Genomic DNA, 25,790 nt, shown 5'->3' with positions numbered 1-25,790 from the left:
GTTTATCTAGTCATCTACATTAACTTACATTTTTCTACATTTAGAGCTAGCTGACATTTATTGCACCAACTAAAGATTTTGTCCAAGTCATCTTGTGCTCTCCCACAGTCACTTAACTTCGACACCTTCCCATACACCACAAAATCATCAACAAACAACCAGATTGCTGTCCACCCTGTCCATCAGATCATTTATGTATACAGAAAATAATAGCAATCCTTTTACATTTCCCTGGGCATGATGGATGATACCCTGTCTCTGATGACATATTGCGTTCTATGAGTTAAGAAGTCTTTGAGCCGCTCACATAACTGGGAACCCATTCCACATGCTTGTACCTTTGTTAACAGTCTGCAATGAGACACCATGGAAAATGAGTTTTGGAAATCCAGAAATATGGAATCTGCCTGCTTCATCCGTAGCTCACAGTATATCATGTGAGAATATATGCAAGCTGAATTTTACTCAACTGTTGCTTTCTAAAAGCGTGGCAATTCATGGATGTAAGCTTTTCAATCTCTAGGAAATTTATTATATTCAAACTCAGAATACATTTAAGAATTCTGCAGCAAACTGGTATTAAGGATATTGGTCTGCAATTTGGCAGATCTATTCTTTTACCCTTCTTCTATACAAGTGTCACCTGTGCTTTTTTTCCAGTCACTTTGGGCTGGGTGAGATTTTTGCAGTAATTGAAAGCTAAGTAAGGGGCCAATGCCATACAGTACTCTTTGCAAAACTGAATTGGGATTCCATTCAGACCTGGCAAATTATTATGTTTTTCCCAATTCTTTCAATTGTTTCTCTATGCCATGGATGTTTATGACTATATCATCCATAGAGAACTCTGTACGATGGTGAAATGATGGTACGTTTGTATGATTCTACTGTGTGAACAATTTCTTAAATGCAAAATTTAAAATTTTAGCTTTCCTTTTGCTATCTTCTATTGCCATGCCAGGTTGATCAATGACCAACTAGTTGGAAGCCTTCGACCCACTTAGCGATTTTACATAGAACCAGAATTTTTTCAGGTTCTCAGCCAGATCTTTTGCTAAGTTATGACGGTGGCAGTTATTCAGTTGTTGTATGCTTCATGGATAGATCTTTTCACAGTCGCATGAGTCTCTACTAACCTTTGACTGTTATCATTTTCACATTCTCTTTTGAATAAAGAGTGCAACACTCTTTGCTTCCTCAGCATATCCCAAATTTAGTTGTTAAACCATGCTGGGTCTTTTCCATCCTTAATCCACTTACTAGGCACATACATGTCCAGAGCACAATTTACGCTCTGAAACTTTGCCCATAAGTCCTTTATGTCCATCATACTGAAACTGTCCGTTCATTGTCTAAGTGAGATGCTAGCAACTGCTTATCTGCTCTTACTAGCAGAAACACTCTCCTAGCCTTCTTTGACTGATTTATTAACTGTCATAGCCATAGCTGCTATGATAACATCATGATACTAATTCTCATGTTTATACTGCTGTCATCAATAAGGTCCAGCCTGTTTGTAGCTACAAGACCTAAGATATTTCCACTGGATGTGTGCTGCTGAGATAGCTACTCAAGACAGTTTTCAGAAAATGTGGTAAAAGGAATTTGAAAGACTGTCTGTACCGCCTGCAATGAATCTATAGATATCCCAGTCAATACTGAGTAGGTTAAAGTCAACTCCAACTAGCATTGCATGATATGGGTATTTACACGCTACTAACAGTACACTGCCCAAGGATAAAGTGGCCATGAGAACTTTAAAGGGGGGGGGGGGCAGTTAATTTGGGAAATCTGTTACAAATGCTTCGACAATTTACTGATAAAATTTTGACAGTCAAAGTGTCTTCACACTGAACACAGTGTGATTTTGCTATCTGCATATCGACTGGCAAGTGTTCATCAGAGTACCTCAAACTATCACCTAGTCTACAAAACCCCAATGTGCACTCCACAAGTGTCCTGCTATCCGAGTAGCTGCTTTCCTTGTGTAGTGCACCTCTGACCTATCAACGAGAGCCCTACAATTACCCAGTCGATAATCCAGGTCCAGAAATCTGCAGCCAAGTCGTATGAATTTGATGAAGCCTTTTGATGAGACGCCCACTAGGTCCCGAACTAAAGGACCCCAATCAGCTCTGGGAACAATGCTGCATTTTGCGAGCTCTGCTTGCACACTGCATGTGAGGTCAGCAGCCTTCACCACCTCCACCAGCCATCTGTATGAACCGAGGATGTGGCCTCAGAACCCATGGGACAGGTGTCACTGGCACCAAAGTGAGCCATGACTTGCAGACAACTGCACTCTGCATGCTCAATAGTCACAGGCAACACCATCTCCACTTCTTGGATGAGGCCCCCCAGCAGACATACCGAGTGCACATTGGCTTTCTTTTCAGCCAAGTTCCATACAACATCTACTGCTGGAGGTCCTGATACTAGTCAATCTCTGCACATGTGCGCCTGTTTGGACCCTGCTGAAGGAATAGCCACCTGCTAGCTCACAGGGCAAACAGGGGAGGCCAGAAGATCAGCTTCCATGTTGGCCCTTCGCCTCATGCAATGCGAACTCATTATCATCGACTACTCATACTGCTTTGAGGGTGGATCCACTACAACATGTACATTAAGAGGTGCCTCAGGCAGCAACCTGAAGGCAGCTGAGTGTAGCTAAAAGTGCATTCAACTGTTCATGAACTGTCGCCAGCTGCTTCTGCATCTGCAAACAGCATGCACACATCCTACCCATCCTAGCAAGAATAAATGAAGAAGTAAACTACAAAAGCACACAGAAACCTAGATATGCAACTTGCTACATTCCCAACATGTTGTCAATGGACGCTGATGCCTTAATAAGCTATATAGCTGGCCATTCAGAAGTAAAGAAAACTGCTGCCTGTATTTACACTTACAGTTAAAAACATGAGATTAAACCACTTAAATAGAAAAACATGCATGAAATTTAAGAATTGAACTAAAAAGCTAAGTACACAACTTGCCACTGTGAGGATGTGAACAGGCAACAGCTGAGGGTCTTAACTGGCTTACTAAATGAATGGGTAATTCATTTCATGTTAAATGTTCTTAGATTTAGCCATTGAATATCCACATAATAAAAATAATATCAATTATAATAGAAGAAAAACAGCTTTCAAGTTTGTACTTCAATATGTATATTTTATTACAGTAACTGAAAACACTGGAGATATCCTACATTTACACATAGTTCCCCACACTGTATCATCTCACTATCACATTATTTTTCTCACTGAACTTCTTTATTAATGGGGATTTTACAGTGCACAAATAATATTTACAGTTGAGATCAAATTTCTCTTTAATAGGTATCCATTCTGTGTATTCTCAGAAAAACTTCACAGAAATTCTAGAAACACCATGCTCCCCTGGACACACACACACACACACACACACACACACACACACACAGAGGAGAGAGAGAGAGAGAGAGAGAGAGAGAGAGAGAGAGACAGAGAGAGAGAGATAGGGCTACCACAATTATAAGCTATGTATGGAATTGTAAGCTGTAGAATATACAAGGAATGTAGCTGAAAGTACAGCTGCAACAATCACCACTTTCTCTCTGGTTGGCAGCAGAGAGCTGTATAGACTCCACTTAATTTGCAGTTAGTGGAGTTCATAAATAAGCATTCTCAAAATAAAATCATCACACTGGCTTATAAAATTAATGAAATTACATAGTAACAGTCATATTAAAATAGTGTACTTTACAGTATCTCAAAATAAAAAAATAAAATTAAGATAAACTTATAAAACAAGCACTCTACTGCTCAATGAATCTACATGGTTTTCAGTTAACAGTTGTCATTTACAACTGTTTTTTTTGGTGCTACATCTGTACTTTGTAAGCCTTACAGTACACAGTGATGAGTACATAAAGTACAAGTATCACATCCACTTAATAAATCTATTCGTGGATTGAGAAGTCTCCACATACCAGATGAGCACTTAATTTCAGCTATAACAATATTGACAGGCAATCATACTGTGTTCATATAAAATAATTTACTAGAGTGAACAATTTCCTGCACAATCTTGATGCAAGAGGAGATAATTTATGCAGAGATTATCAGTTCTCCTTTTGTTTAAAGAATGTCAAAAAGGAAACAACCTTTTTGTGCAATCCATCAGGGTAGTTATTACATGGGTTGTTCAGTATAACAATAAACAATAATGATAAAACATTAGTAAGAAACGTGGTTTTGAATTCCTGAGTAGAAAGTGGAAAAAAAGTATCGCCACTTTTAGAAGCATTAAATAACAGCAGTAAGATTGAACAGAGATAGGCATACAATTTTGTGCATTACAATAAATATTATGAACAAAAACACCAACATAACGACTGTAGCTTATATGTAGTATTATTGTAAACGAAATGGACACAAAGCACATCAAGCAGAGGCAAAATTGTTAAATGCTGCTTGTCAAAAATCCACAGAAAGTGGATACAGTCATAGGCATCTGCAAAGGTGGGGGGAGGGGGCTGCAAAGAGCAAAGAGCAAGCACTTGTCTACTCTAACCACCCTCCCTTCCAGTCACACTGGAATCTGGAGTGCAGAGTTTTCATTCGTTACAGGATTCTCACACACTTCTAGAACTGATTTTCCATCATTGCACTATACCGCTCATTTACCTTAAACCCACCATCCCCCACCTTGTATGAGATGGACAGATGTCCATACAAAATATTTATAAACGTGCTGTTACTAACAAAGAGACTTGTCTCTTCATGTATAAGTTTAATTCACTATAAGGATATAAAAATGTCTATTTCATGTACAATAACATCATATTTTAAGATACTCTAAAAACTAGTAACATAAAATAAAATCTCTGAAATAACAATAATGATAATAGTAATAACAACCAAAAAAGACAGACAATTACCTTTGGCATTTGCAGCAGAAATGAAACTACCATCTCTCAATTTTTTTCCTTATTCTCTAGCTTGGCACATTGCTTGTTTAGTTAAAGAGCAGCTCCATTGAATTGCCACCTTCACATAATTATGTATGTCTATTCTATAGGCAATATCATGTATACCCAAGATCTTGTTGATCTTAAATTTCAAATTGTGCTTTTTTCAGTGAGAAATGTATACATCCTTGTTTACAAACTTTCTCTATTAATCAGTGCAATTAACATGTACCTACATTAAATTAAAACTTGAGCCAACAGTCTGTATGAATGTTATCTTTCTTGTCGAAAGCAGACATTTCTGTAGTTAAATTACGAATGAAGACACAAATTCTCTCTCTCAGAATATAGTAATAAAACATAAAATATACCAGTACAATCTCTTTGTGAAATAATAGTCACATCTACAACATTGTCAAGCCCAAATGGCTATGACTGAGAAACTTTTAAAAACAAAGAAGGAGAATTAATGATAGATAAAGTGCAAAAACAATTAAAAATCCACAAAAATTGTTTTAAAAAGAACAAAATATTAGCAGACCAAAACTGTTGACAAAAATTATACATTTTTGAAAATATATATCTTCTCCTGCACTGACTTTCATTACATACAAATTTTACAACTAATTAATTTGCCTTCATTTCTGTGCAGTAACTGAGAAATAAGGCACAATAACATGAAGAAATTCCATAAAAATTTTCAAAAAATAATACTAAAGAAATAAATTTCAACCATATTATCAACAAAATTCATAGTTTTTGGCAGTGTTTGTGGGATTATTACAGCAGTTCCCCCTTTCCCTCTTACACTGACTTTAATATTCTACACACCTCAGAACAAATTCATTTGCCTTCATTTCTTTGCATTAGCACTAAGTTAATGGGTTACGAAGTCTGTATACAATACATTTTGTTTATTGAGGATGAAATTTTGGTTGGTATGTCTAAATTTATTTAGTGTACCCTCTAGCACAGAAACAAACAATACCCATTTCCTGCTTCCTTTCATGCTTTTTGCAGCATAGCAAAAATGTTGTATGCAGATCTGTGTATGGTAGAAAACTTGAAACACTGAACTTAGTGGTAACTAGCACATTTAAAATATAATTTCTGGTAGCTATTCCCAATAATAGCTCTTTTAATGAGTTATGACTTTTTATAAACATAGTGCTAGCAAAAATATGATTTTATGTACAACATTAAAAATAAAGTTGCATGCCATTTTCAATATCAAAATATATCATTTCATACAAAATGTCATGGCATTAAAAAAACCAAACAGCAATTATTAACAGTGAACAACATTCTTAGAAGTGTAATGCCATGCTGCCTTTATCATCTGCAACACATTCTATAATAATCCAATCCAAAGACGGAAGCAGCAAGCATTCACAAATCCTTCAACTAATGACCTGATGTCATCTTGACAAAATTCCAACTGATTTGCAGCATGTCCCCCTTCTTGTGGTTTCCGATACACTATGCACAGATTCTGCAAAAAAAAAAAAAAAAAAAAAAAAAAAAAAGCAATGCTCATTAGTCAAAATTAATCAAAATACAGACTACAGTATTAAAAGTTACTGCAAAAAATATAAAAGTATTCAGGGCACAGATACTGTGTGAATGTGAAAAACACAGTAGTTGTTGGATTCTACAATGAATCTGTCATGGTGGTGTGAAAATCTGTGTACCACATTGTACTTCAAACTTGAGCTCTTGCCTTTCACTGGCAGTGATTTTACCAGCTATCTTGATGTCACTCACGATCCATCTTCCATTATACCAGAAACTTTGTCCTACTTTGCAAACTACACAAAAAACTCTTCAAATACCCTGCTTGGCTAGCCCTTCTGGGAGAAAGGATATTGTGCTAGGTAGCCTAGCCTAGACTAGAAGTTATTCCTATAATGATTTATTCATTCTCATGCAGAGCATTTGCTCATGTGAAACATCCTGGCATGTCAAGACTGTGTGGTGTACCACAACTTGAAACTCTGTTCCTTGAATCCCTTGGACAATGTCCTTGCAGACTAAACATCAATGTATCACTCAGCTTCAATTAAGCAACTCTTTCTTTCTAGGGGTGGGGTGGGGGGGTGGGGTGGGGGGGGGGGGGAGGAACTGGGGCCATAAACAAAATGTGGGCAGTTATCTCAGTCAGTAAAAGCATTGCGAGTGGGAGGCAAGGGTATGGGTCCAACACAGATTTAATATGCCAAGAAGTTTCTCAATTGTCGAACTGCACAATGTATGAAGCCCAAAGTCTTTCTTGCTTCTTTTGTGTGACGATCATTTTTGGGAAGGTAAGATGAAAGAGTAAGAGAAATTATGTATGCTATTATTCCTTCTCTTTCATTTTCTTACACTTATCTTTAACTGTGTGCACAATACTTTTATAACTGACAGTCCACACTCACTGTTGTAGATATTATCATGTAGATTATAATCACAAATTATTTCTACAAATGCATTCACTGCACATCTCTTTACATGTGGATAAGCACCACCAAAATGAAGGATACCTGAATGAGCATGGATGAACTATCGGCTCTGGGATGTAAAGTACTCAATTGCTGAACATGCTCTTCAGCATGACTCAACAAACCTAAGTGCCCATGGCCCTCTTGGACCTATCTATATTACTAAGCGACTATCCCAGAACCCATAATCCAGATCCTAGTACCTGATCCAGGCTGCCTATCTAATGGCTTCCAGAAGCAACAAAAATTTTATTGTCAATGTTTCGAATAGTTACTGACCAAACTCAAAACATTTAAAATGCTGTCATAATCTACTCATTGAGGTGTATACTCTAACGTTAAAAGTTTTGCACAATAAGACAAGTATTACAGTTAGAAACTGCATGTTTGTCTTGAGGCAGCATAGCTGACAGTGTGCAAATACCTGTATTTGAGAATGACAGCACCTAGCGACTTCCAATAACCTTTAAACATTATTTCAAACTTTCACAAAACTTTTTATCGCAGACACCCCCTTAAAAGTGATGACAGGAAAAATGTTTATTGGTTACTACATTTTTGTTGTTCATGCAGTAAAACTTCAGCATCACGTATGGCATTTTAATTTATTACTTTGTTACTACAGACTCTATTCAAAACACTGAGTGTAGACAGTATCCACATATACCACTTAATAAACTTACAAAATTATATCAGTGTACAGCACATTGTCAGGAAACTTGATGTCATAGCTATTTAGAAGCATGAAATCTATGGTATACAGCAAAACTTCAACATCAGGCATGGCATTTCAATTTATTACTTTTTACTGCTAACTCTACTCACAATATATTTTGCAGGCAGTATTTACATATATCACCTCCAAATTTATATCACTGTGCAACACATAGCTTAGGAAATGTGACGCAATAAACTTATGTGTCACCTCCCCATCACACACACACACACACACACACACACACACACACACACAGAGAGAGAGAGAGAGAGAGAGAGAGAGAGAGAGAGAGAGAGAGAGATCCATCCTTCCTCTATTGGTGATTGCTACAATTTTATCTTATTTATTTTTATAATTTTCAATTATCCTTCCATATACATGTTTCTCCTTTTTTCTTTCTCTTGTTATCACCTTCATTTATATTATTCTTTCCACTTCTTGTCTCAAAATCATTTTTTACTCTTTTCACTCTATTCCTCCCTTTTATGTTCTGGGAATTGAAACAGATATTGTGCTTACTAATGTACTGTCTTTGACCTCTTACTCTGACACTCTAGTACAGTGTTTTAGTACTGTTTTTTTAGAGATGCACTTGTTTCTGTGGTGTCTTTGTCTGATGTTAATGTATACTTTTGACTCATTCCACATTTCTGAAGGTTGTCCTTCTTTATGGGATCTACAGAACATGATGAATTGATGTGTGAATGGATGAACACATATTCTTTCTTTTTTGAATGATGAAACTGTTTTAAAAAAAACATGGTAGGCTGTCAACTCTATTATACAAGATGGACTTTATTGCACCACATGTATAGGGGATCGTCAGAAACAATCTGAAAAGCTTGTAAGGGTGTTGCAGGGGAGGTTGTGCCATGAAAGTATTGCTAGGAAAAAAATTTGGTATGTTGCGCTGCTTCAGAGTTATTTAGAACTGAAGTTAGTCAATCAAGGAGTCGTGTGCAAAATTCAAGCATCCTGCCAGAGATGGTGTTGCCAAATGCAGTCTTCATTTGGTTTCCTCAAATGGAACAAAAGAGTGATACAAATATCACAACATTCTCTGCTGTGGGAAGTGTGTGTGTCAAACCCACCCATCATCATCCCATTACTCCTCTTCCCATATAAATTTACAACTAAATGAACACTTTCAACATATTTGGCACCTCCATTCCTGGCAGGCTGCTTGTTTTTGCATGGGCAACAGCCTGACTGGTTACCTCCCATGCTAATTAAATTTGCAACAGTGCAATGCATCGAAGTTTTGTCTTAAAAATTACTTCTCAGTACAATCTACCCAGAAAGATTATTAAAAGCTTTTCAGACTGTTTATGACCCCCCCCCCCCCCCCACACACACACACACATTTTTCATATATGGTCTCTCAAATCACAGACTGCTTACAAGCACTCATTTTGTATGTCATGAAAGTAAAATACTCATAACAATAGGTTTCCAGGTCTCCAGGTCCTTGTCAAATGCATGAGTGAGCTGGTTCTCCTTTCCAGTCTCCCTTAACTAATACCAGTTTCTTCCCTGTAAAAGGAACCCATGAATCTGAAAACTATGAGGACTGTTGTGTGTTTTTATGTAATTCTACTGGCCATACCGGGAGCTGTCTCTCCTGAAGCTACGTATTTATGCACCAATCTGTCTTATGAATTAACACTATAGAGTATTACAGTTCCCAAAACAAACTTGTTTCTTTGAATTCCAGATGTCAAACTCCTGTTCTCACAATGAGCAAAATGACAATGAAGTAGCAGCACCCATCTGTTTAGTTCTGCACCAGCTGGCAATCTGGATTCACCTGACAACTCCAGTTCCTCTATTTTCATTGTTTGCTTTTTACCAATACTCCTTCACCCATTAAATATGGTATTTTTTTCTGTCCATGCTCCACCTGTTCTTTTAATTGAGGATCTTAGCTCTAAAAGCGTTTCTAGTTTGTCATTTTTGATTGTTTGATGCTTTTTCACTCCTGTTATTTTCCTGTTTCTGTGACCCAGGCTATCAATTCCTTTTCCCGGAAATACATGATCAGTCCATCCTTTTTTATTTAGAAGTGGGGGAGCAAGGGAAGGAGGGGGTTGGAGAGAAGGAGAGGGAAAGGGGGAGGGAGAATGGGAGAGAGGGAGGGACACACACACACACACACACACACACACACACACACAGTGCCTTTGTTTGTGTTGCATCCATTATTTTTCTAATAATCAGTCTCTAAAGTACTTCTAGATATCCAGCTTGTAGGTGAATGTTAAGCACTTATGCGCATACAAGCATTCCAAAATACCACTGTGGTAGTCTTTTTAGTTTCATGTTTTTAAGAGATGCACTTCTTTCAGAAATGTCTTCAGTTAAATAACATTGTTTTTCCATTATATTAATTCTTACATCTACTACAGACCTTTCTAATCTATTCTGTCCACTCTCCCTGGAAGATTGGTCACTTATAGTACTAACTGTTTGGGAGGTACAAGGCTTGACATGCACATTTCTTTAAAGGATAAGGAAATAGTTACTTCAAGATATTTAATTTTACTAACATTTTCTCTTTTCACCTATTTGTGTTTCTATATAATTTGGTTATTTTTTTATGTTGGCCAGGAAGTTTGTTTTTTCACCTCGAATTCAGAGACCAGTTTCGTTGGGATTTTCCCTCGAAGATTTATGTGAGTAATTCCTTCCATTAAATTTTTGCAATTATTTTTAGAACTGTTGTTTAACAGGAAGGTTAGAAAAATCTCAGTCATACAAAATAAGGAGCAGAGGTAATAAAGCTTGTGTTATAAAAGATCCCATTGGTGAAAACAAAGCACAGGGCTACAGACAGAGGGATGCTAAAGGAAACATGTTTAACTGTCAAAAGGTCAATGCATGAAGTCTTCAACAACTGCCATAGCAGAAACATCTTTCACAAATTCCAAAGGAATTCTGGTCATATGCAAAAGCTGTCACTGGAACCAAAGTTAGTGTACACACACACACACACACACACACACACACACACACACACACACACGGATGTAGCAAAGCAAAAGCAGAAATGCTGAACTCTGCTTTCAAATGTTTCCCTACACAGCAAGACCCAGGAGTACTGCCCCAGATAAATTATTGCACCTCTAGAATGACTGATGTAGATTTTACTGTCTGAGGCATTCTGAAAGAGCCCAATGGGATCATTATCAGATTCTACACATGGTGTCCCAGGAAGAACAGTCAACATCCAGAAATACGCCAGGAAATTCTAGTAAATATGGGCTTTAAGATTAGATTATATTTACTTTCTTAACTAACTTAAAATACATTCCCCCAGGGATTCACACCTTGCGAGTACATGGCTGGCGACCACAGGGCCCTGAGTTGAGTCCTGGCATTGCTTCCACTTACTTATTCCGGGCTCCTCACTTTTGTCTTTCCTATCTGGCCATCCTCGGCCACCTCTTATTTCTTTCTGACCCTGATGCTATTAGGTTTCGAATGCTAGGGGTCTTTCATTTCCCAACCTATACTTCTCATCTGGGACGGTCAATGGCCTGGATGGCGGAAGAGGATGATTAGTGACACCTCAATGGCAGAAAGGGCGGAGGAACCACCATCACTAAACACGTGATGTGTGGGGTTTACTAGTCCCCCATCGGACGCCTCCCCGGGTGGCGGATAGGGGAATGTCTCTCAGATATGGGTGATACTGGTGAAATGAAATAGCCAGGGTGGACCAGAATGAGCGGCTGCAAACACCATCTGACCCAGAATGGGCGGCTGAATTTCACACACTGTGGGGCTCAATACCCCATTAGTCACAACCCCATTATCCTTCAGGATAACCACCCCGGGTGGCAACCAATCCACTCCCGTTTGTGGGATAAGTAGACCTGTGGATTTTGGGGAGTCTACATCATCATGTCATAAGGAACCTAAGACTTTCTTGGCAACCATAAATATAAACTCTCTTCTTCAAGTTGGAAAATTGCTAGACATACTAACAGAAAAAATGTAATGATATCAGCTGTACAGGAGACCAGATTCACAGATGAATGTTGTTTTGAATCGGAAGGGTTTAGAATATACAAAGGAAAACCTGGCAAAAGAGTCACAAAAATATACCACATCTAGGCAATTGCTTTATTGTCAACAAGAAAATGATCGATTCAGTCTTAGATTTCTCTTCAAGTTGTGGAAGAATGTCAATACTGTCTTTCAAATCTATGAATAAGGCTTATACGATAGTAAATTTCCATGCTGCCACATATGAATCAAACAAAAAAGAATCAGAATCAGTTGACAAAATTTGGGAAAAACTTGAAGAAACAATTGACAAAGTTCCAAAACACCATTCCATAATTTTGATGGGCGATTTTAATGCACAAATTCGTAGATAAAAAAAGTATAAACAAATTGTTGGTGACTACCCTGCACATAAAAGATCAAATAAAAATGGTGAGTGACTAACTGATATTTGTAAGAACTGTGATCTTTTAAAATCCACAGCTTTCAAGTGTCTACCTCGAAAAGCCAAAACTTGGAAACACCCTAACGCAATGTTTGGAGAATTCCAGCTGGACCATGTAGCTATTTCTAAAAAATCCACCAGGGAAATTTTCAATGTTAAAGTTTTGAGGAATGTCAACATTAATTCTGATCATTACTTGTCTTTGGTAAAAATGAATATCATCCCAGATAGCCGAAAGAACCTTTCCAATATTTCAAGAAAAAAACAGACCTCCAAAATTTGATGTAAGTAAACTGAAAGATGTCAACAACAAATTTACAGAAACTCTACACAGCAAACCAAATAAAACAGCCTGGAACAGAATTAAAGAAGCCATGGTACAGTCAGTCACTGAAACTATACTGACCAATAAAAAATATAAACACCCATGGTGGAACGAAGATTGTAATGAAGCAATTGTAAAGCGAAGACAGGCTTGGATAAAATGGAATAGCAAGAAAACCTCTGAAAATCACGAAAACTTCTTGAAGGTGAGGAAAGATACATCAAAAGCATTGAGAACAACTAAGAGAGCCTTCAACAAAAACCAAACTGATGAAATAGAAGCAAATTTTAGAAGACATCACAGTAGGGAATTTCATAAAGCCTTTCAATCACAACTATTGAAGTTCAAACATTCTACGTTACATATAGGAGGACTCAATGGAAAACTAAATTTGAATGACAAATCATGTGCTGCAGCTTTTGGAAATCACTTTTCATTTCTACTGAATGCTGAAAATCCACATGAAAAGCTTGATTTCTATCCTACTGTTCCTCCTGCACATAGTCCCCCTCCCACATTAGATGAAATCATGAAAACTATACAAAGCTTGAAAAATAACAAATCTGGAGGTGAGGATCACATCTTGGCTGAAATGTGGAAATACACAGATCATGATACAAAAAAACATCTCCATGATATCATAGTGAAGATTTGGGAAACTGAAACTCTACCCCCAAATTGCACCGTAGCAATTATTCACCCACTTCATAAAAAAGGTGATAAGAGTGATCTTAATAATTACCGAGGGATCTCTTTGCTACCAACGACATACAAGATCTTTTCGAGACTGTTGTTAAACAGAGCTGAATCAGTCTTAGATCAACAACTGGGTGAATATCAAGCTGGTTTCAGGACATCAAGATCCTGTGCAGAGCAGATCCATAACCTGAAATCTGTTACATCATACACCAAATCAAGATCAAAAACGTTTGTTGTGACCTTTGTCGACTTTCAAAAAGCATATGACTCAATTGATCAAGAAACAATAAAGAACACCCTTGCCATATTTGGTCTAGATAGGAAAACAATTAATCTGATAAACACCACTTTAAATAACACAGTGTCAAAGGTCAAGTTCAGAGGCGAACTATCAGAACCATTTGAAATCTGTACAGGGGTGAGACAAGGTGATCTGCTCTCTCCATTGCTTTTCAACTGTGTCCTGGAAAAGATCGTCAGAGAGGGGAAAACAGCAGTACTGCCAGGTTATGGGATTCAAATTGGACACAAAAGAAATGGCCTCAGTGGAAACTGTTTGGCTTTTGCTGATGATCTGGCACTCATTGCAAATAATGTTGATGAAGCTAAGGTTCAAGTGTCCAGCCTAAAATCAATTGCTGCTAATACTGGCCTAAAAATAGCATTTAACAAAACTGAATTCATTACAAACATCAAACACACTCCTCCTCATATTGAAATACAACGAGAGAAAATCAAACAGTCCAAGAAATTTAAATATCTTGGAGAAACAATTACACCTGACGGTTCAGAAAATGCAGCTGTAGAAAGTAGGTGTTCTAAACCAGAAGGTGCATTACATCTGTGCAAAGACTTATACAAAAGAAAAGCCTGTCTTTAAACATAAAACTTTGTCATTATAACACCGTAATTAGACCGTCAGCTTTGTATGCATCAGAATGTTTAAACAGGACGAAGAAAAGACCACTACAAAAACTTGAAATAAAAGATTGGAAAATTTGGGGAAGCTCCTTGGCCCTATCAAAGAAAATGGAGATTTCTGCTGAACACACAACTGTGAATTATACAAACATACAGAAGACATTGTTACCAGCATGAGGAAGTGGAGAATGATGTTTTTATTGGTCAACTGGAAAGAATGAACCCGCAAAGACTTACTCATCGCATACATTCATCAATTTCAAAAACAAAATCGTATTCAAAAAGGGCAAGCCAAGTTAAAAAGGATTTACAGGAAGCTGAAATTTCATTTGATGACATTCAGGATCGAGAAGTTTTCAGAGAAAAAGTCAAAATTACTATAAACCTTATTTCGCTTACTACGCGAGTTCCAAGTCCTGCCTGCAAATGGTGAAAACGGAGAAAAGAAGCACAGTCAGCCAAAATGAAAATCTACTGGCAAAAGGGGAAAACACAATCAGGGAAGAGATAAAAATATTTGTGGTCCATCTACTAAACATGTGCTTAGAGCTTTTAAGAAATGCATGTTAGAGCCCATGTTTACTAGACAAATTTTTCTCTTATCTGCCTGAAGAGGTCCAGTCCAGCACCTAAAATTTTAGAAATTAAGCAGTGTGTGTGTGTGTGTGTGTGTGTGTGTGTGTGTGTGTGTGTTTTTCTTGTATGCTAAGTACTTTCTGAAGGTATTGTACTTCTATTGTATGAGTAAAAGTGTAGGTGTCATGCCATACAACTTAATTTGGAATCAAAAATAGATGCACATTGACGGCTACACAGCTACACGAGTAGCAGGGGTTGTGTGGCGTGAGCTGGGCGGTTTTTTAGGTTAGATGGCCTTGGGCAAGTACAGAAAGGGCAACAGCTTCAACGGGTGTGGGGCAAAGTCAGGACATGCGGGGACCAAGCAGCAATCAGCATTGTAATTGTAAACTGTCGAAGCTGCGTTGGTAAAGTACCGGAACTTCAAGTGCTGACAGAAAGCACCAAAGCTGAAATCATTATAGGTACAGAAAGCTGGCTGAAGCCAGAGATAAATTCTGCCGAAATTTTTACAAAGGTACAGATGGTGTTTAGAAACGATAGATTGCATGCAACCGGTGGTGGAGTGTTCGTCGCTGTTAGTAGTAGTTTATCCTGTAGTGAAGTAGAAGTGGATAGTTCCTGTGAATTATTATGGGTGCAGGTTACACTCAACAACCGAGCTAGGTTAATAATTGGCTCCTTTTACCGACCTCCCGACTCAGCAGCATTAGTGGCAGAACAACTGAGAGAAAATTTGGAATACATTTCACATAAATTTTCTCAGCATGTTATAGTCTTAGGTGGAGATTTCAATTTACCAGATATAGACTGGGACACTCAGATGTTTAGGACGGGTGGTAGGGACAGAGCATCGAGTGACATTATACCGAGTGCACTATCCGAAAATTACCTCGAGCAATTAAACAGAGAACCGACTCGTGGAGATAACATCTTGGACCTACTGATAACAAACAGACCTGAACTTTTCGACTCTGTAAGTGCAGAACAGGGAATCAGTGATCATAAGGCCGTTGCAGCATCCCTGAATATGGAAGTTAATAGGAATATAAAAAAAGGGAGGAAGGTTTATCTGTTTAGCAAGAGTAATAGAAGGCAGATTTCAGACTACCTAACAGATCAAAATGAAAATTTCTGTTCCGACACTGACAATGTTGAGTGTTTATGGAAAAAGTTCAAGGCAATCGTAAAATGTGTTTTAGACAGGTACGTGCCGAGTAAAACTGTGAGAGACGGGAAAAACCCACCGTGGCACAACAACAAAGTTAGGAAACTACTGCGAAAGCAAAGAGAGCTTCACTCCAAGTTTAAACGCAGCCAAAACCTCTCAGACAAACAAAAGCTAAACGATGTCAAAGTTAGCGTAAGGAGGGCTATGCGTGAAGAGTTGAGTGAATTCGAAAGTAAAATTCTATGTACCGACATGACAGAAAATCCTAGGAAGCTCTGGTCTTACGTTAAATCAGTAAGTGGCTCGAAACAGCATATCCAGACACTCCGGGATGATGATGGCATTGAAACAGAGAATGACATGCGTAAAGCTGAAATACTAAACACCTTTTTCCAAAGCTGTTTCACAGAGGAAGAGCGCACTGCAGTTCCTTCTCTAAATCCTCGCACAAACGAAAAAATGGCTGACATCGAAATAAGTGTCCAAGGAATAGAAAAGCAACTGGAATCACTCAACAGAGGAAAGTCCACTGGACCTGACGGGATACCAATTCGATTCTACACAGAGTACGCGAAAGAACTTGCCCCCCTTCTAACAGCCGTGTACCGCAAGTCTCTAGAGGAACGGAAGGTTCCAAATGATTGGAAAAGAGCACAGGTAGTCCCAGTCTTCAAGAAGGGTCGTCGAGCAGATGCGCAAAACTATAGACTTATATCTCTGACATCGATCTGTTGTAGAATTTTAGAACATGTTTTTTGCTCGAGTATCGTCATTTTTGGAAACCCAGAATCTACTATGTAGGAATCAACATGGATTCCGGAAACAGTGATCGTGTGAGACCCAACTCGCTTTATTTGTTCATGAGACCCAGAAAATATTAGATACAGGCTCCCAGGTAGATGCTATTTTTCTTGAATTCCGGAAGGCGTTCGATACAGTTCCGCACTGTCGTCTGATAAACAAAGTAAGAGCCTATGGAATATCAGATCAGCTGTGTGGCTGGATTGAAGAGTCTTTAGCAAACAGAACACAGCATGTTGTTATCAATGGAGAGACGTCTACAGACGTTAAAGTAACCTCTGGCATGCCACAGGGGAGTGTTATGGGACCATTGCTTTTCACAATATATATAAATGACCTAGTAGATAGTGTCGGAAGTTCCATGGGGCTTTTCGCGGATGATGCTGTAGTATACAGAGAAGTTGCAGCATTAGAAAATTGTAGCGAAATGCAGGAAGATCTGCAGCGGATAGGCACTTGGTGCAGGGAGTGGCAACTGACCCTTAACATAGACAAATGTAATGTATTGCGAATACATAGAAAGAAGGATCCTTTATTGTATGATTATATGATAGCGGAACAAACACTGGTAGCAGTTACTTCTGTAAAATATCTGGGAGTATGCGTGCGGAACGATTTGAAGTGGAATGATCATATAAAATTAATTGTTGGTAAGGCGGGGTACCAGGTTGAGATTCATTGGGAGAGTCCTTAGAAAATGTAGTCCATCAACAAAGGAGGTGGCTTACAAAACACTCGTTCGACCTATACTTGAGTATTGCTCATCAGTGTGGGATCTGTACCAGATCGGGTTGACAGAGGAGATAGAGAAGATCCAAAGAAGAGTGGCGCGTTTCGTCACAGGGTTATTTGGTAACCGTGATAGCGTTACGGAGATGTTTAACAAACTCAAGTGGCAGACTCTGCATGAGAGGCGCTCTGCATCGCGGTGTAGCTTGCTGTCCAGGTTTCGAGAGGGTGCGTTTCTGGATGAGGTATCGAATATATTGCTTCCCCCAACTTATACCTCCCGAGAAGATCACGAATGTCAAATTAGAGAGATTAGAGCGCGCACGAAGGCTTTCAGACAGTCGTTCTTCCCGCGAACCATACGCGACTGGAACAGGAAAAGGAGGTAATGACAGTGGCACGTAAAGTGCCCTCCGCCACACACCGTTGGGTGGCTTGCGGAGTATAAATGTAGATGTAGATGTAGAAGTGGGCTTATACATTAATGTTACATTTCCCAATATTTCATTATGCCAACCTTTACTACAAATGACATATATTTTGATAGATCTTTAAGCATCAGTGAAGCTAAGGATTACATTTTCTTAGCATACAAATTACAATAAGAAAACCATCAAACATGGCACTTTAGCTTCACAACGATGGTATCCAACATAACATTAAAAGTAGTTCTGCATTAACAACTATTTCCTTCTCCTTTAAAGAAATATGCATGTCAAGCCTTTTTACCTCCTTAACAGTTAGTACTATTAGTGACTAATCTTCCAAGGAGAGTGGACAAATTTTCTAGTAGTGCATGATCTCATATGGTTTCCCACTGCTCAGTGCTGCACATGCACAATAAAGCCAATTTGTAAAGTATAAGTTACTGTCACCTCTGTGTTCCTTTATTTCTCCCAGGCAAAGAGAGACAACGAAGAGGAATGAATACATTGATGACAAAGACCATAAGACTGATAAATACCTAATTCTCAACTCTGTATACCAGCAGTGACAAAACAAATTGTTACACTATATGTTTTACAACTGAAGGTGCGTAGCCATGACTGTAAGATTGAAACTGAAAAGATAGACAGGAGTTATAGGTGTCAATCCTGGAAGTGTAAACAAAGGTGATTATATTGCTATTCACTGTGCTAACAAAGATTACTGAAGTAGTGGTTAGCAATGCCATGAACATAAACCAAAGTAATGTTCACAGCACAGCAGGCTAACACTTGAAACATGGGTGCTACAGCCTATGCATTCACTCCCCATTTATTAACTGGCAACTTTCTTTGTGCTTTGCTGTTAGTGTGACAAAGTGCCTAAGTGCCACCCAATTTTTCTCTTCTTTTTTTACTTCCTCCTCCAAAACCACAACCTATTCTCTTGAAAACTACATATCATGATGACACTCATGTATGTCTGTGGACCTGATATGATCACATGTGAATACAGCTTCATTATTTAGTTGATCTGATCACATGTGAATACACCTTCATTATTTACCATTATTCAGATACACAATTTATTGCCTTCTATGATTTTGTCAGCTCTCCAATCTAATAAAGATAATTAATGAAATCCCTTTTATAATGCTACTGAACTAAACTGGCTGTACTCTTGTGCTTTCTGGGAAACTGTCTGTTCTGTACAAATTATATAAAATCTCTGTTAGTTATATCTGAAGTCTAATTAAATGCCAAAACTATGTCTTCCCAATTAATGTTGTGATCTATACCACAATTTATTTAGTTTTATCTACAAAGAAGATAAACACTAATGTAAACACACAAAAAGCATCTAATTTAACAGTAGACAGACTACCTTAGAGCTATAGTTATGTAATTGAGACTTACACCTCTCGAGGTTAGGAAGTCAATGGAAAGCATCATGAATGCTTCAAGATATCGTGGGTGCAGGATCACAATATGTTGTGTGCTTCCATCTGGTGCTTCAAAATGGCGGCTATGTTCAGAATACTTGTACAGCAGGGTTCTTGCTAAGTTTTCATACCATGTTATTGGCTGACATAACAGTGGACCAAGACGAGGGTCGAGATGACTAAGTGGTTCAGTAACAGCCAATTCACATAATTCACAGAACTCACTATATCTTAGGTCCGAATTACTTGTCTGAAAACAAAATAAATTTTGATGCCACAATCATGAAAGTACAGAGTATCATTTGTACTTACACAAGAAATCAATTTTCCTTAAAGCATTCATCAAAGACAGAAATAACTTATAAACAGGAAATCTGAGCTTCTCTGAAACAAATTGTGTCGGTTGTAACAGGATCTTTAAGGTGTTCATTCAAAGCAGGGGGGGGGGGGGGGGGGGGGGGGAGGCAGGGATAAATGTATGCATGGGCTTTATATTAAGGTATTAAAAGATATGTTGACAGCACTTGTATTAAGGTATTCTGAAACAAGTTTTGTATAAGATAGGAAAAATGCTTTCAGATGCTTCATTATGATGAATGGTAATTAATTATAAGAAAGTGGTCCACAAGTTTTTGTTGATACCCCTTGTTTTCCTAGCCTTATCCCGTGTCTACATATAGTCGGCATGTTAATCTGGATATGGCAATGTTATTTTTACAGGGTGACTGAATGCCCTTCATGTGACCCCCCACTCCCCAGATGGAATTTGTGTATCCCATCTGCCTGCATCTAATGTTAACCATATGAAATTGGGTGAATGTTTTGTAAATGTTTGAGAATTGTGTAACTGAGGTTGACATGGGTAAAATCCCAGTATTCATTTAGTCAGATGTGGGAAATTGTCAAAAAACCAAATTCTGGCTGGTTGGCACACCAGCTCTTGTCATGAATCCATCAGGTGAATTTAATGTGAGGCTGGTGCACCTTCCAAAAAAGCCTGAAGCTGTGTGCTAACATGCGAAACATGACTGTGTATGTCCAGGTAATATATTATTGTAATAATACCATAAAGAAAGTAGTAATACCAAAACGAAAACAAAATAAGTATCATGTTAAAATGTAGTAGAGAGAGTTCATCTGCAGCACTGATCATTCCCTGTGGTAATTTAAGGCCTTTCTACCCTTTAAGATTGTCATGGTAAGTCTATGGAATGTGGTCATCATGAGAGGTTCCATTATAGGAGGCTCAGGAATATGAGATACTATTGAGGTAAATTAAATGACTGAAAAATGTAGTTAAAACTAATGAGAACTATTATATGTTCTAACAACTTTTTGCCACAAACTCTTAAATCCTGTTTAGATACTGTTGATGCTGGATAAAGAGCAACAAAATGTGACCTGATTCAGGAAGGGTGCTTCATGAGGCTGTTACTAGTATTGTAAAATTTGGCATTAATATTTACTTGAACAGGGAACAACATTACCCTACAATAATACAGTAGTATAGCTCATTCTTTTGAGGAAAACCACTTAGGAGGACGTTCCTGATTTAACAAAGGAAATTTTATTCTGTGGGAGCTGAAGGAAAATTGGCAGCTCCCATGGAAAGAGATGTAGTTAGTTTGCCTTAATGTTGTCAAGATTAGAGTAATACTTCATGAATTCAATTTTTTCCACATAGTCAGCTACATTTGTGACTCACCATAAGACTATCATTGAAAATTCACATACAGGTGTAAGTGATCACACTAGTCTCAGTAGCTAAAGTGCACATAGCGACATGCTTTTATCAATACGTTAATTTGGCCATTGACAAATGATATAAATGAGTGCTGTTTCTTAATTTCATATATTTTCTTCAATTCAGATAATTATATCCATTTTAAAACTTAAATTTCCTGACATCTAATGTTTTTGTCTACAAAAGTTGTACAGTCTCAACTCAAGCTGGATGGTTGTCCAAAACGTTTCATGTACTTGTTCCTCACAGGAAATAAGGTATGTCTACCATGCTCCCACTTGAAACCACACATTTGGTTTGGACCATGAGGTTTCATATTAAGGAGGACAAACACTGCTGTTTTATGTCTAGGTAATGCTGGAGAACTGACTGCGAGCATGAATGCAGCAGTTTTCTTGCATTCACCATTAATTTTTTTCATAATTTTTACATATCTGCTATGCCTACCCTTTCTCAATCTTCTCTTAGTTCCTATACATTGTCATTACAATTTTCCATAAGATAACATCCTTTCTATAACTGACAGTGTTTTGCATTTCTCTCACTGCTGGAACTTCTACAAGTAATATAGTATTACAGATATGTTACACACAATAAGAAGCTGGTTCTACCAAAAGCATTCAATTTCGCAACCACATGAGAGATTTTAGGGCACCTGCAATATCTTGCAAACTTCTTCTTTTCTCGTAACAGAGATTACATTCTTAGGAAGACTCACAGTCATACTGCTATTTGATAATCTCTCATGAGTGGATCCACTCGCTATTGCTCCATCTCATTGGGAGTGTAAGGAGTTTATGAATTAAGAAGCAACTCATTCCCATGAGCCACACATGTTGGCTAAGGGCAGAGCTGAGCCTACCTGATCAAGCCTAATACAACTGAGATGTTGCACATGCCACAGATACTGCCTCTTTTTGAATCTTTTGCTTCAGTACCCATCCAATACATTGGCAGACAGCATATATTGACACTGACCTTTCATGTAAATGCTGCCCCTAGGTTAGCTTTACAACATTCGTATTGTTGCTTTAGTGGTACTGCATAATGTTCATGATACAGTCTATTCAGTCCTGAAATAAACCATAGTGTTCAAACACATTAGGAGAGATGCAAGGTTTCTTGCTTTAAACTGCTGTCAACTCTGTTCATGATATTACTTCGCTTGCAATTCTCTTATATTCATATTCAACAATACCATCTGAGTCACATCTTACTGAAATTGAGGTTGCTATCAGTTCAACTGCTGTTGGATGTTTTATATGTTTCTGACATATGGTACCAGTTCTCTTATTTAGTGGGTCTGGCATGTCTTCTGTTGCTTTCAGGATATAAAAATTAGAATATTTACCCTTTAATACACAATGGACTCAGTTTTACAATGAGTAATAGGTGAGGATGTGGTGGTGAGGATTGTGGTTTGATAGGGACTAGACTACTAGATTACAATTCTCTCCACCTTAGACAAACTCTGATGTTAATGATTATGCCGAGAATGAGGGTAAAGACAATCTTTTTTACTGTCAAATCTATTTGCTATAACACTAATGTAATCAATTATTTGACTAAAGTAATAACAAGCTGGGGAGGAATGTCCAGATATTTTGGAAACACTTAATTTGTAGAGGCTAAAAGAGAGGTAATCCATACAACAAAAAGATAAGTAAATCAAACAATGGAAAATCCAGGATGGAATGTAACAATATTATGAAAAGGAAAGTTGCTACTCACCATATAGTGGAGATGCTGAGTCGCAGATAGGCACAACAAAATGACTCACAAGTAAAGCTTTCAGCTGTTAAGGCCTTTGTCAACAATAGACGACAGACAGATAGACAGACACACACACACACACACACACACACACACACACACACACACACACACACACACAAACGCAACTTGCACACAACTGCAGTCTCAGGCAACTGAAACCACACTGCGAGCAGCAACACCAGGGGCGGGGAGGGGGAGGGATAGTATGGTGAGGGTGGCAGACAGTGAAGTGCTGCAGGTTAGACAGAGGACAGGGGAGAGGTGGGGAGGGGGGAGGGGAGGGAAGTAGCAGAAAAGGAGAGAAATAAAAAGACTGGGTGTGATGGGGGAATGCCGGCCGTGTAGTGCTGGGAATGGGAATAGGGAAGGCGCTGAATGTGTGAGGACAGTGACTAACGAAGGTTGAGGCCATGAGGGTCACGGGAACATAGGATGTATAGCAGGGAAAGTTCCCACCTGGACAATTCAGAAAAGCTGATGTTGGTGGGAAGGATCCATATGGCACAGGATGTGAAGCAGTCACTAAAATGAAGGATGGGACAGTGTTAGAGGTGTGCTGGGGAGGACCCAGCTGAAGATTCCATGGGGCCCCTTTTGTGGCAAGAAGTCCTCTCTCTACATCTATCATACTTAATGACTTAAAATAAAGAATTCTGTAGGAAATATACTAGTGTCAGTTACATCTAAAATGGAACTAGGCTAGAATGGTTAAACTGCAGTTTGTGTCAAGTGACACAGACTTTCTACGAAGCCTGGTAGGAAGTCCTCCATCCACAAGTGGTTTCCTTAATCATTCTTAATTGGTTGTGGGTACTGATAGCTTGCCACTCCATATCCCAAGCTTTCAGGATCATTAGGTTCCTGTGTTGGTATCATTGGTAAGTACCAGGTATTCCCATTTCTAGTAATTCACTTGCAGTCACACATTTGGCCAATTGGTCAGTAAGCTCATTTCCTGGTATACCAGCACGGCTTCACATCCAGATGAACATGATGGTAGTGTTTTGCAGTTCAGATAGCAGATTCTGACCGCTTGAAACTAATGTATTCTTTGGACAGCACTTTTTAACAGCTTGAAAACAGCTGAATGAGTTGCAGCAGAATAGGAACCCTTTGATGTCTTGGGTTCCCAGGTGTTGCAAGGCTCATGTTATGGCTTTCATCTCAACAGTGAACACAATATATGCATTTGGCAGAGACAATAGTTCTTGAACAACAGTGGACACAAACACATACCAAACTCTACCATTAGTTGTAGAACTGCCTGAGTGGATTGTTTCGGAGTACAGCTACTCACATAGGATCAAAAGAAATAGTCATCAGTAGATATTAGGGTCTGTGTTCCCTTTAGGTTGACAACACAGGTTAAGGTGTAGCTTTGGGAGATTTACATACCAAGGAGGAGCCCCTTGAGAGGATCTGTGCATGAAATTGGACTGGGGAAGCTGAAGTTCATTCCTTAATACTAGGCTCCTGAGTGCTGAACAGAACCGGATGGTATGGATAGCTAGGTGATGATTGAATTATTATGCATAATTAACAAGACGTTGCTGATGCCAGACTTGCAGCAGCATGTATGCATCTGCTAGAAGGCTGTCAATGGGATTTGCGTGAAAGGCTCCAGTTGTCAGCCTCATACAACTGTAGTGAATTGGATTTAGCTAGTCCACAGAGCACGTACTCTGTCAGACACCAACAGTTTGGTGATGGCAATAGAACACTTACAGTCGATGTTCAGCTAGAATGGATTCTCGTCTAGAGATATCCAGAAGGCACTCTGACCTGCCAGTGAACCACAGAATCTAGAAGAAGAATCAGAAGAGGCAAAGAGGGTGGCATACTTGCCATATGCTGGAACGATCTCTGCTAAGATAAGCAGAATTCTCATGAAACATGACATCAAGAGCATACTTTTCCCACTCACTAAGATTGGGACAATATTGGGTAATGTAAAGGATGACCTGGGGTTATGGAAGCCAGGCATTTACAACATACCATGTGAGTGTGGGATGTCATACATCGGCCAGACCACCAGGACTGAGGACATCAGGTATAAAGAACATCAGAGACGCATCAGACTCAGACAGGCAACCAAATCCGCAACAGCAGAACACTGTCTAGAGCTTGGTCACTTGATGAACTACAATGACACCATGATTGTCACACAGGCCCTTAGATATTGGGACAGTGTCATAAAAGAGTCCACCAAGATCAAGATCACGGAGAATCTAATCAGCCGTGACAACGGATACCAGCTCAACATGGCCTGGGATCCGGCTCTTGAACTTCTGAAAACTCAATGCAAAACACATGGAGATTTCAGAAGAAGCAGTAGTGGGTACTGAGAAAACGGCCACGAGACAGAGCACCAGACACTACAGATTTGTCCTGACACTCCTGAGATCACAACCATGAACCTAGAGGACATCCAAGTCAGGGCAGACGTTGGTCGGTACACCAAAGATCAGAGGCAACCACTGGACCTGCACCTGGCACGTGCGGACCAGAGACAGAACACTCGACGTGGCACAGACTGTTTACAGAGTGCCCAGCAAGAGACAGAAGTGGAAACC

The 25,790-nt window shown here is 38.8% G+C and overlaps 1 protein-coding gene across 1 annotated transcript in view; it reads right to left on the bottom strand.

The window, feature by feature from the left end:
* Positions 1-3,165: 3,165 nt before the first annotated feature.
* Positions 3,166-25,790, bottom strand: part of LOC124555989 (KICSTOR complex protein SZT2-like) — a 332,080-nt gene continuing 309,455 nt past the window's right edge. Inside the window, exons 40-41 of the mRNA XM_047130034.1 lie at positions 19,672-19,947; positions 3,166-6,446 (exon numbers count right to left, since the gene is read on the bottom strand). Coding sequence (XP_046985990.1) covers positions 6,306-6,446; positions 19,672-19,947 — 417 coding nt within the window. The 3' untranslated portion in view covers positions 3,166-6,305. The remainder of the gene's footprint in view (positions 6,447-19,671; positions 19,948-25,790) is intronic.

Source organism: Schistocerca americana, chromosome X (genome assembly GCF_021461395.2).
Source record: "Schistocerca americana isolate TAMUIC-IGC-003095 chromosome X, iqSchAmer2.1, whole genome shotgun sequence".
NCBI lineage: Eukaryota > Metazoa > Arthropoda > Insecta > Orthoptera > Acrididae > Schistocerca > Schistocerca americana.
This window is presented reverse-complemented; position numbering and strand designations above follow the sequence as displayed.